Source organism: Drosophila navojoa, chromosome 5 (assembly GCF_054131105.1).
Source record: "Drosophila navojoa isolate 15081-1374.11 chromosome 5, UAZ_NAV_1.0, whole genome shotgun sequence".
Classification (NCBI taxonomy): Eukaryota; Metazoa; Arthropoda; class Insecta; order Diptera; family Drosophilidae; genus Drosophila; species Drosophila navojoa.
In genome coordinates this window covers 2,078,453-2,090,816 of record NC_142893.1, presented here as the reverse complement: position 1 = coordinate 2,090,816, position 12,364 = coordinate 2,078,453, and the positions used below count along the sequence as shown (strand labels likewise).

The window sequence follows — 12,364 nt, the reverse complement described above, 5'->3', positions numbered from 1 at the left end:
ATTTGGCAACTGGTATAGCACTCGGCCAGGTTAATTACTGCTAATTGATTGAATCTGCAATGTGATACGATCAATTGATCTCTATTCGTGTCAGTCTATGTCCACCTCTCTCTCTCCCTCTCTCTCTCTCTTTCTCTCTGCTTATGCGTAGATTCCTGCTGCTGTTCCAGTTCTTCGTTTAGCATTCGCAATCGCTGTGTAAAGGTTAATGTGTCGCATCTAAGTTATGCACTCGTTGGCATTGCAACCACTCAAAACTCATTAAAGTGTTTCCATTTCAGCAGCCAGACTAGTTTCGAATCGTCTCAGAATCAATTTATTAATACGTCTCGAAGCCGGAGCTAGAGAGGCTGAGACAGAGACAGAGCTAGAGACAGAGCGAGTGCCAGAGTTAGAGCTGGAGCCTGTCTTCTGGGACTGGGCGTGTTGTCTTCAACGCCCAGAAGACGCCAAGGCAAATGCCAACGCCGAATCAGAGCGAGAGAGTAGCTGAGTATCCAACAGCAAGATACCCTGTGAATTGAGAAAAATGCAAGTTTTTGATTTGAATTGGAACAACTTAGAATGCATTTAAGTATTTTGTTAATTTTCAATTACCATAAAATAAAAAAAATGCTATATGATGACTTTTAAATATATATATATAATAACATCTTTTTTTCTATTATACAAATATCAAAGTTGCAGTGCTCTTTGAGTCCTCTAATATTTGTAGAAAACTTCCAATTGGACTTACCATACACAATACTACCAATTACTACTTACACTACTATACTACTAATTCAATTAACAGCACTACTCCACTTCCCATTTTACAGGGCATTTAGTAAGTCTTTTGGCAGACAAATAAAAAAAAATCAGTTGCCAATGTCTGATTGCGAAATTTGCCAAAAATTATTAAAAATTGTTGTTGCTTTGCTTCTTTTTGAGTATTTTGGCATAAATGCTAGTCGCTTCTCAGTGCCCACCCACTGTAACAGCGGAGCTCGAAAGATACAAAACTGAGAAAGGAATTTGCATGGTAGTCAAGTGGAAAAGAGCTTAGCTATTTTCTTAGCCAGTCGTCCGTTACATATGCAGCACCTTTCGCTTTTTGTTGTTCTTGTGTTTGCTGGCTTGGCTTTGTAGCTACGTTGGTCGCTGGGGCATGGCCCACGCCCACTTGGCGACATGTTTGTACAAGCAATTTGACAAATTTTATTAGCTGCTGCTGCACCTCACATGTTGTTAGATATTCAGATAGGCGCCCACAGCCAGACGGCAGCAGCGAGCTGATGTGTCGCATTTAACACGCAGACAATGGCCAAATTAAGGCAGGTTACATAACTCGGCTTCGGCTACTTTAAATTGCAAATGCAGTTCAACGACTTTATCCAGCGCCTGGCGACTCGTCTCGCAACTTTCTATTGACCCAGCACAGCACAGCATCAGTGAAATGGTATAAAAGCGCCAAGAACTGTTTGCGATTAGCATAAATTCACAAGAACTGCCATAAAACATGTTTCGATTGGTAAGCAACGACAGCAGCAGCCGCAGCAGTAGCATCCGAAATTATCTTCTCTCTCTCTCTCACACTCTATTTGTAGTGCTTGCTCTTGGCTCTCGGCTGCACAGGCGGCTGGAGCATTGAGACTGAGCAGCAGTTGGAGCTGGTGCCGATTATCAAGTCGTTAGCCGAGCAGAAAAATGATGGCTCCTATTTCTTTGCCTATGAAGGCGCCGATGGCAGCTATCGCGAGGAGGTTGGCATCGTAAGACGCTCCAAAAATCACATGAGATCTGCAGATGATGAAGATGTGCATTCAGCTGCTGCAGCTGCGGCTGCTGTTGCTGATAATAATAATAATAATAATAATGATGGTGATGATAATGATGATGACGATACGGAACTAGAAGTATCTGGTGTTTATAGTTACATTGACAGTGATGGCCAGCAGGTGGAGGTCAGCTATGTGGCTGATAAAAATGGCTTTGTGCCCGTGGGCACGAATATACCCAAGGAAATAAGCGACGCGGCGAGGAGTGCGGTGCAATCACTGGAGGTGAGAGCGGGCAAGAGGAATTAAAGTGAACCGAATGTATTTAAATTGTTAAAAATGTGTTATACAAACCAGATATGTGCAAGGTATTACAAGAAAATGTACCAAATGTATATTTAAGAATAAAGTTTATTTTCATCAAAGTAAACAGAAAATTATTATTTTCTTTTTGTGGTGCCTCAGTTTAATTTGTATCCATTAGCAAAAGGTAGGTAACAAAACTTGGGAATGCAGAAAATATAGAAAATATTGAATGGTAAGTAAGAAAAGAATTTAAGAGAGGTATTCCCTAGACCCTTTTCAGTTATGTTCACTTATTAAAACTCAAACGTACAGGAATCCCTCGCTGACATCAAATGAAAACAGAAAAGATCAGTGAGCTCATTTTATAAACTGTTATATACTGTTCTACGCTGCTTAACTAGTCAGATCAACTCACTATTTCAAATGTTGTTTAATTAAATTACTAAAAAAATATCAAATTCCATATGCATAAACTATTATGGAAGCATATTTTCAAATGATATTCAAGCAATTTTAAAAAATAAGCAACAAATTAATGGAAATAGGATACAAATAAAATAAATATCAAACCAAGAAAATGAAGAGTATATCAATTGAAGACCAACAGCTTGGCAGCTGCAGCAGTTGAGCTGTTATGCGCCGTCTAAACTGCCTTGATTGTCGCACTTTTGTAAATGTTACTCAAACAATTATTGAAAATAAACGATTCATAAACCAAACATAGCCTGGCTAGTCAATAAATTCAATTCAGAAATCCCCAGCTCAGTCACTTGGCCAGCTCAGCGGGCAACTATGCCGAAATGGGGAGCGCCAAAGCCAGAGCAAATGGCCCAATGGACAGCTCAAACACTTACAACACCAGCTGCTGCAGTTGCTGCTTCTGCTGCTGCTGCTGCTGCTCTGACGGCTACCAACACTGGTCGTAAAGCTGCTCATCGTGCACATATTTAATTTGAGTACGTGCATCGCCTTGCTGCGCCTGTCACAAATATAAATTGTGGCAATTTTTATTGGCACCACAATTTGCAACATGGTAATTTCAGTTGGATCTTGCATTTCGGGCTCGATCTCGAGCTGGGGTCCACTGGGCCCCACGGCTCTCCAGTCCGGGTTGTGCCCTTTGCCAAATGTCGTCAGAGCCGACGTCGATGCCGCGCCGCCGCCAACGCCAACGCCGACGCCGATAATAAATGTAGCTAAATTAATAATAATGTTTATTCTTCTCTCTGCTGGCCATTCCACAAATCTTCTTGTTCTGAGTTTATGGCTCTCGATATTTATTGCGAATCCAATTGAATTTTTCATTATCGACGAGAGCGATAAATACAGTTTATGCAGCTAATTAGAATTTTAATTTGAAGCATTTATCAAGCAACAAGTTTTAATTGCTGATGAGATATTTAACAGTTTATGCGACTCATGGGAAACAAGATAGAAGAAGAAGATATTGAGCGAAGACTGATTGATGAGATGTGAAAAGGCGAGCTGTGAAGCGAGCTGTATCTGTATCTGTATCTGTATCTGTATCTGTATCTGTATCTGTATCTGTATCTGTATCTGTATTTGTATTTGTATTTGTATCTGTATCTGTATCTGTATCTGTATCTGTATCTGTATCTGTATCTGTATCTGTATCTGTTATATCTGTATCTGGTATCTGTACTATTTGTATGTCTTTGTCATCTGTATCTGTATCTGTATCTGTATCTGTATCTGTATTTGTATCTGTATCTGTATCTGTATCTGTATCTGTATCTGTATCTGTATCTGTATCTGTATCTGTATCTGTATCTGTATCTGTATCTGTATCTGTATCTGTATCTGTATCTGTATCTGTATCTGTATCTGTATCTGTATCTGTAATCTGTATCTGTATTCTGTATCTGTATCTGTATCTTGTATCTGTATCTGTATCTGTATCTGTATCTGTATCTGTATCTGTATCTGTATCTGTATCTGTATCTGTATCTGTATCTGTATCTGTATCTGTATCTGTATCTGTATCTGTATCTGTATCTGTATCTGTATCTGTATCTGTATCTGTATCTGTATCTGTATCTGTATCTGTATCTGTATCTGTATCTGTATCTGTATCTGTATCTGTATCTGTATCTGTATCTGTATCTGTATCTGTATCTGTATCTGTATCTGTATCTGTATCTGTATCTGTATCTGTATCTGTATCTGTATCTGTATCTGTATCTGTATCTGTATCTGTATCTGTATCTGTATCTGTATCTGTATCTGTATCTGTATCTGTATCTGTATCTGTATCTGTATCTGTATCTGTATCTGTATCTGTATCTGTATCTGTATCTGTATCTGTATCTGTATCTGTATCTGTATCTGTATCTGTATCTGTATCTGTATCTGTATCTGTATCTGTATCTGTATCTGTATCTGTATCTGTATCTGTATCTGTATCTGTATCTGTATCTGTATCTGTATCTGTATCTGTATCTGTATCTGTATCTGTATCTGTATCTGTATCTGTATCTGTATCTGTATCTGTATCTGTATCTGTATCTGTATCTGTATCTGTATCTGTATCTGTATCTGTATCTGTATCTGTATCTGTATCTGTATCTGTATCTGTATCTGTATCTGTATCTGTATCTGTATCTGTATCTGTATCTGTATCTGTATCTGTATCTGTATCTGTATCTGTATCTGTATCTGTATCTGTATCTGTATCTGTATCTGTATCTGTATCTGTATCTGTATCTGTATCTGTATCTGTATCTGTATCTGTATCTGTATCTGTATCTGTATCTGTATCTGTATCTGTATCTGTATCTGTATCTGTATCTGTATCTGTATCTGTATCTGTATCTGTATCTGTATCTGTATCTGTATCTGTATCTGTATCTGTATCTGTATCTGTATCTGTATCTGTATCTGTATCTGTATTCTGTATCTTGTAATCTGTATGCTGTATCTGTATCTGTATCTGTATCTGTATCTGTATCTGTATCTGTATCTGATCTGTATCTGTATCTGTATCTGTATCTGATCTGTATCTGTATCTTGTATCTGTATCTGTATCTGTATCTGTATCTGTATCTGTATCTGTATCTGTATCTGTATCTGTATCTGTATCTGTATCTGTATCTGTATATGTTATCTGTATCTGTATCTGTATCTGTATCTGTATCTGTATCTGTATCTGTATCTGTATCTGTATCTGTATCTGTATCTGTATCTGTATCTGTATCTGTATCTGTATCTGTATCTGTTCTGTATCTGTATCTGTATCTGTATCTTGTATTGTATTGTATCTGTATTGTATCTGTATCTGTATCTGTATCTGAATTCTGTATCTGTATCTGTATCTGTATCTGTATCTGTATCTGTATCTGTATCTGTATCTGTATCTGTATCTGTATCTGTATCTGTATCTGTATCTGTATCTGTATCTGTATCTGTATCTGTATCTGTATCTGTATCTGTATCTGTATCTGTATCTGTATCTGTATCTGTATCTGTATCTGTATCTGTATCTGTATCTGTATCTGTATCTGTATCTGTATCTGTATCTGTATCTGTATCTGTATCTGTATCTGTATCTGTATCTGTATCTGTATCTGTATCTGTATCTGTATCTGTATCTGTATCTGTATCTGTATCTGTATCTGTATCTGTATCTGTATCTGTATCTGTATCTGTATCTGTATCTGTATCTGTATCTGTATCTGTATCTGTATCTGTATCTGTATCTGTATCTGTATCTGTATCTGTATCTGTATCTGTATCTGTATCTGTATCTGTATCTGTATCTGTATCTGTATCTGTATCTGTATCTGTATCTGTATCTGTATCTGTATCTGTATCTGTATCTGTATCTGTATCTGTATCTGTATCTGTATCTGTATTCATTCAAACTTCAAAACTTTAAACTTCATTCGTCATTCAAACTCATTTCATATCTGTAATTCCAGCAGTTATCTGTGGCTAGATCTTCTGAATTGATGGCATCAATCAGTGCATCCATTAGCAGGCTCTCAACTGGCATTACCTTTTACAAGCTACACACAATTGCTGTTGGCTGCTTCAACCACTCAAGGTGTTGCGATTAATTGCCTCTCAGCATTGGCATCCACCACCAAGCCCACAAATGTTTTCATTTAGCATGTAAAATGTCAGCGCTTTGTGTCATTCTCTCTTGTAATTTATTAGTAAGTATCTCCATCTCCATCTCCTCCAGCAGAGGAGTAGCCCGAACAGCCACAGCCACAACGTTTACTTAGTGCCCTGGGCATTTCCAGTCCAATTTTGGGTAGGTCTGCTGGCTCACTAAATATTTGAATATGTTGCAGACACTTGACGATCAATTCTGAGTTCATTGTTTGTCTTTTGAGTTCGAGTAGTTAAAGTAAGTAAAATAAAACTTGGAATTATATGTCGGATCTTTACGGCCCTCGACGTATGCCATCGGCGTATGGATGCAGTTGAAGATAGGGGAGCAAATAGAGTGCGGAAGTTACTGCTGCAGCGGTTCTGGAATAACTGAGTGGCTAAACGGCAGCACCGCCTCAGTGGTTGACACAATTTTTGCGTTGTTTCTGTTTTCTTTTTTTCGGAACGACCCTGACATTTAGCGTGAAGCAATTTGAGCATCGTTTAAAGTTTTTGGACGTAGCGCAGCTGCCATAAACCGGGATGCAAACATGTTTGGCATGTTTAAGCGCATAGAGAAGCGTTGAATTATTTGATCGCAATGCCCGCCGCATATAAAAGCCAACGCACAGGTGAGTCTCACTCAAACTCTCGCTTTCGTTGATCCAGTTCGAATATAAAAAAAGAATTTATATAAAATGTTCAAGTTCGTAAGTGCGCTGAAGCCCCCCCAGGCCAACTCTGCAGATAGTCGAGCTAACGCCTTGATCTGGATTTTTTGCAGCTACCTTTGTTCGTCCTGGCTGTGCTGGCTGTCGCCCAGGCCCTGCCCGTTACCGAGAAAGAGGAAGTCGTGCCCATTCTGAGCTCGGAGGTCAGCAAAAGCGAGGATGGTTCCTATAGGTCCTCCTACGAGTCTGGCGATGGCACCAAACGCGAAGAGGTGGCGACCCTGGTGGATGCCGGCACCGAAGACGAGGCACTCGAGGTCAAGGGCTCCTACAAGTACCTGAATGAGTTCGGCGAAACCGTTGAGGTCTTCTACACAGCGGGCCGGAATGGCTTTGTGCCCTATGGCTCCATCATTAATCCCGATATCACGGCCGTGGCTGAGGCAGCCAAGGATTTGCCCAACAACGTTGACACTGAATTGGAGTCGAAGGTGAAATATAGCCAGTGAATTAGTTATGTAACATAATAAAGATGCCAATAAAATTTAACACGAAAAACATCAAAGATATTGAATCGATGACAAGCGGAGGAAATATTTGAATACACGCAAATGTGTTGACAATTTCGTCTGCTGCTTTGCATAATCTTTCTCTATCTCCCTTTATTTCTCTCTCTCTCTCTCTGTCTCTTTTTCTTTCTCTATAAAAAAAGTTTAAAAATTCCCAACTTCGTAGACCTTGAAAAGCTAAAGCATGTTGTTCGATGCTTTGGGCATGCGCAATCGATGATAATCACGCGTTTAGCCGCTTTCGATGCTGCAGTGGAGCTTGGCATAGTTCAACTTGTTGTAGTTGCTATGTGAAATATGAAATAAGATGTTAATTGTCTTGTTTACCGATATTTTATATTTTTAGTTCATTTATGTCCAGTTTTTTTTTTAAGTATGCAAGCTTAAAAATTTACGTCGTTGTATTAAAAAAAATTTTTTTTATAATATTTAAACTTACACATTTAATTTTTACTTGTGCTTTCTTTAATATTTTTATTAATTTCATTATATTAATAATTATTTTTTTTAGTTTATTCCTTATAGTTCAATTTGTATTTTTTTATGAATAATTTTTGTTGATATTTTTATTAGTTTTGATGGCTAAGCTTTACACCTCTATATACACAGTTCCGAATAATGTATTTAAGTCTTGAACAATCAATCAATCGTTAGTGCAGCATCAATCAGTTCTGCTGCTTGTGCTTGATTCATTGCTGTAATTAATTTGTTTCGCACCAGAGAAACGTCTTAGGTCCAACTGAGCACACATGATTTATTACATTTAGCACGAGGATTTGAAGTTGAATGCTCAATTATCTGACAGCATCATAGCAATGACAAATGGCTCAACTAATTATGCAAATTTTTCAACTCCCATCAATTAAGTCAGAAGATCCCGAATTTTTAATCTTCAAGCTACATTCATTAGGTAAAAGAGTTTCTACCTGAAGTTTTGATGAGTGGCAGAGAGTGGCAAAAGGAGAACGAGAGAGAAAGAGAGAGAGAGCAGAGCTTTTATGGTCCACAAAACTCACGTTTCATCATGAAAGCAGCCTCTGTGTCTCTCCATAAAGTTTTTATGACATCATTATTTGGCAATTAACATGATATTTTTTTTGCAAACATTTTGGGTGCGATCTCAGGGGCTATAGATAGACGAGATTCGTAGCTCTGTCAATTGCAAGCAGTGTTAAAGAAGTATATTGGTTTGCTAATTAATGAAATTAGGCATTGATGACATAATAGTTATAATAAATACAAATCTTTTATAAAGGAATAGAAAGTTCGCAAAGAACTAGCTAGATCCTTATTTTAAATAAATTTAAATCAATTTTTGTTATGTATATATATCATTCCTTTGTGTTGTTTTCATAGCTAAATAGCCGAAATTCATATATAAAAGTCTACTTTATGCATTGCTGCAGAATTGCTTTGCTCAACTTAATTTTGAGTGGAAATTCTTTTATTTTAAGTGTTTAAATAAATTTAAATTAAATTCGCAGTTGAACATTTTCACTTATTTCGTTGTTGTTTTTTTATTGCTAATCAGTTTACAAATATAGAAAATTAAAATACTAACATAGAATCGTATTAAGTCTCATTTATTATACCAGGCTGCTCACCACCTTTACGGGCACAAGCTCAGAGGCCGCGACAGCGGGCTCAGCTGTGTTGACTTGCTCAAGAGTCTTCACTGCCTGAACGGGCTCAGCTGGCACGACAGTCTCCGTATTGACGGACTCGGCGGCTACAACGGGCTCCGTGGCCACGAGTGTCTTTGTCTTGGAGTCGGCAGGTACAACAGTCTCTGTCTTGACGGATTCAGCGGCAACAACGGGCTCTGTGGCCACGAGTGTTTTCGTCTGGACGGGCTCTGCTGGCACGACAGTCTCCGTCTTGACGGACTCTGCGGCGACGACTGCTTCTGCTTCTACTGGAACGGGGTCAACGGCCACGAGTCTCTTCGTCTTGACGGACTCAGCGGGTACAACAGTCTCCGTGTTGACGGACTCGGCGGCCCCAACAGTCTCTGCTTGGACGGGCTCAGCGGCCACGACTGTCTTTGTCTTGGCGGCTTCAGCGGGTACAGCTGTCTCTGCTTGGACGGACTCTGCGGCGACGACTGCTGATGCTTCAGCTGGAACGGGCTCAGCGGCCACGACTGTCTTTGTCTGGGCGACGTCATCAGCAACAACTGTCTCTGCTTGGACGGACTCAGCGGGTACTGGAGCCACTGCTTGGACGGGCTCAGCGGCCACAAGAGTCTTAGCTGCCTCGACGGGCTGCTGCTCCTCAGACTTGGAGCGAGCGCGACGCTGATTGTAGCGATCGGCACGTTGCTGCTCCTCGGTGTATTCGGGCAGGTTGGCGGCGGCCTTGGCCAGATTCGAGATCTCAGCGGGAATGTTGGTGCCAATGGGCACGTAGCCATTCTTGCCGGCGGTGTAGTGGACCACCACTTCCTGGCCATCGGCATCGATGTAACGATAGGAGCCCTGCACCTCGATGGCCTCCTCATCGGTGCCGGCATTGCTCACCGAGCCGGTCTCTTCGCGGTAGCTCCTATCGCCGCCCTCGTATTGGAAATGGAACGAGCCGTCGGGCTTCTTGTCCACCTCAAAGCTGAGCAGGGGAATAATCTCACGCTTCTCGGTGGTCACATCGTTGATTAGCTTGCCACCAATGCTGGCACCACTAACAGCACCACTGGCCACCGCCAGCACGAACAGGCAGATAGTTGGCTTGAACATGTCGCGTCTTGTCTCGTCTTCTCTCTTAACTTGGCTAGAAGTTTGGGCAATGCGTCGCTTTTATATGGCGCAGTCGACAACGAATTAGCATCCATTACGTTATTTATAATATACAAACCCAAAAAAAAGCACAACCATAAAACAAAAATAAAAAATAAAAACAGTAAAGAAATTCTATAGAAACTTCGCCGAATGTATTTTAATAAAACACTCACAGCTCGATTTGCATAACTATTCACACAACACAGTGAATCAGCGTGGGGAAATATTCAGAGATCAACTCAGGCCGAAGAGGCCGAAAATATAATTAATGAATCTGCGTTTATTGGAATTCCAGAAAAAATATTTAGTTGGGCTTACAATTTGCTCAGAGCTATTGAATGCTCTGGCAAGTTCTTAGATCACACTTGAAGCTAGTTCTAATGTCTTACGAAATATATGCTAATTAAATAGAAGTTGGCATGAACTATAGAGAAAGAGTGAAAGAGAAAGAGAGAGTGCTTGTTTGTTGTATACTCTGAATCTAAAATATTCTAGCTTTCTATCATTGATAAGCAAAACAGATGCGTAAAGAGATGGAGATAGGGTTATTAAAAGAGAAAGAAACAATTTGCATATGTGCGCAGTTTATGAGCAATTAGGGGCTATAGAACGAAATCTATGAAATCTATGAAAACAACATTTATATCGATTTTTATCGATTTCATAGAAAATGCATTTGAATAATAAAAGCTAATTCTATTCTCGAAATCTTTATTTGCATTTATATTAAATATTATCCAATGTTGTAGAGAGATGGTCTGGATACTAACTTTTTACATTCATATATGGTCTAGCTCTTTTAGTATAAGTCCCTCAAAATAACAGCTCCACCAGGCGCACTTCTTGCTGAATGTTCAAAGTCACCTCATGTGGATTACCTCCACGATTCACATAGCCAATATGCTCATTCAATACAACTGCTTGCAGGGCAACAATTAAGCTGCGTCATAAACTCGTTTTCGTTTCATTTTTTTTCGGCCTGGCCAACTTGACTCGGCTTAATATTTCTCTCAGAAACTGCACTCAATATTAGCATATACCTACATACCTACACTCATGCACATCGATCATTAGGCATATCAGTTTAATGCAGACGGAGACGAAAAAGAAGAAGCATTGCGACAACCAGATAAAAAGCCGCATAAATTTCAAGATAGATTTTAAGCGCACTTATGATGCGAGCTCTGATTGAGACGACTAATAAAATGAATTACACATGCGATTCATTCATTCATTCATCATTGTGAATGGGAAACGAACGAGCTGACGGAAAACTCCAACTGAGACTGAGCAACGTCCACTCAGGCACACGGGAATTTTTTCTGGGCAGAGAGCAATAGCAACTAAATGAGAAATACGAGTGTGAAACTGTATTGCAAATACGAGTAGGCCAAGCACTGAGATGGCGTATGTCAAATGTGAACGAGAAGTGAAGCGGGTCTAGGGTTGAGCGACGTTCGAATACCCTTTCGAAGAGATGTGGTGACTGATGGATGGAGAGCGCCGAGCTGCAGAAGCGAGGAAGATCTTGTTTAGCGTTGCCCAATTCTTGTCTCTGTGACTTCTGATGGGATTTACTTGGAAAGGTTGCAAGAAAATCTAATGAATTACTATACACCTGTCTGGTTAAAGAAGTAAATCTGATGATAATGACAAAGCAAGTTTTCTTAGATACGAAATCATATATATAGGGCTTGTCGAATATTAGAGCAGCGTCCGGCTGAGAGTAAATACAGAAATTATGTATTCGAAGAGCTATCGTAAGGAGAGCGAGCATAAGAGGAACTATCGTAGGGCAAGCGGGTGAAGTGATGCTGCTCTTACACAGCTAGTGAGGTGTGGGTGTTGATTGAAGGAGTGAGCAATCAAGTAAAATTTGATTAGAAGTTTACAAATATAACAATAACAATATCAAGTCGAGGGCCTTAGCTTAGCTTTGTGGTTTACTTGGGTATATATGTATGCCTAAAGATATGTATATATATATATTAGGTAATATTTATTCACTTATTGAGAATAATAACTAGATTGTGGTATATGTATGTAAAAGTATAGATATATCTTACATATAAATATAGTCATGTATGTGACAAACACTATCACACATTCGAAATGCTCCATTTGGAAGAGAACTGCAGATGCACTTAAACCGCTACAGATGCTGACTGAGA

At 39.6% G+C, this 12,364-nt stretch overlaps 3 protein-coding genes across 3 annotated transcripts; 2 read left to right on the top strand and 1 right to left on the bottom strand.

Moving 5' to 3' along the window:
* Nucleotides 1-1,449: 1,449 nt before the first annotated feature.
* On the top strand, nucleotides 1,450-2,202 carry LOC108653272 (Cuticular protein 47Ed). The gene is made up of 2 exons (XM_018103632.3): nucleotides 1,450-1,510; nucleotides 1,587-2,202. The coding sequence occupies exons 1-2, from the start codon at nucleotides 1,499-1,501 to the stop codon at nucleotides 2,064-2,066; spliced, it is 492 nt and encodes a 163-aa protein (XP_017959121.1). The 5' UTR covers nucleotides 1,450-1,498; the 3' UTR covers nucleotides 2,067-2,202.
* Nucleotides 2,203-6,802: 4,600 nt separating this feature from the next.
* Nucleotides 6,803-7,415, top strand: LOC108655252 (larval cuticle protein 65Ag1). Its single transcript, XM_018107002.3, has 2 exons — nucleotides 6,803-6,889; nucleotides 6,964-7,415. Exons 1-2 carry the CDS (start codon nucleotides 6,878-6,880, stop codon nucleotides 7,357-7,359), a joined length of 408 nt encoding a protein of 135 aa, XP_017962491.1. The 5' UTR covers nucleotides 6,803-6,877; the 3' UTR covers nucleotides 7,360-7,415.
* Nucleotides 7,416-8,910: 1,495 nt separating this feature from the next.
* LOC108652667 (Cuticular protein 47Eb) lies at nucleotides 8,911-10,219 on the bottom strand. Its single transcript, XM_030382104.2, has one exon. It carries the CDS (start codon nucleotides 10,149-10,151, stop codon nucleotides 9,006-9,008), a length of 1,146 nt encoding a protein of 381 aa, XP_030237964.1. The 5' UTR covers nucleotides 10,152-10,219; the 3' UTR covers nucleotides 8,911-9,005.
* Nucleotides 10,220-12,364: the final 2,145 nt, after the last annotated feature.

Excerpts from the sequence above, each read along its gene's own strand:
- LOC108652667 (XM_030382104.2), bottom strand. The coding sequence starts at position 10,151 with ATGTTCAAGCCAACTATCTGCCTGTTCGTGCTGGCGGTGGCCAGTGGT.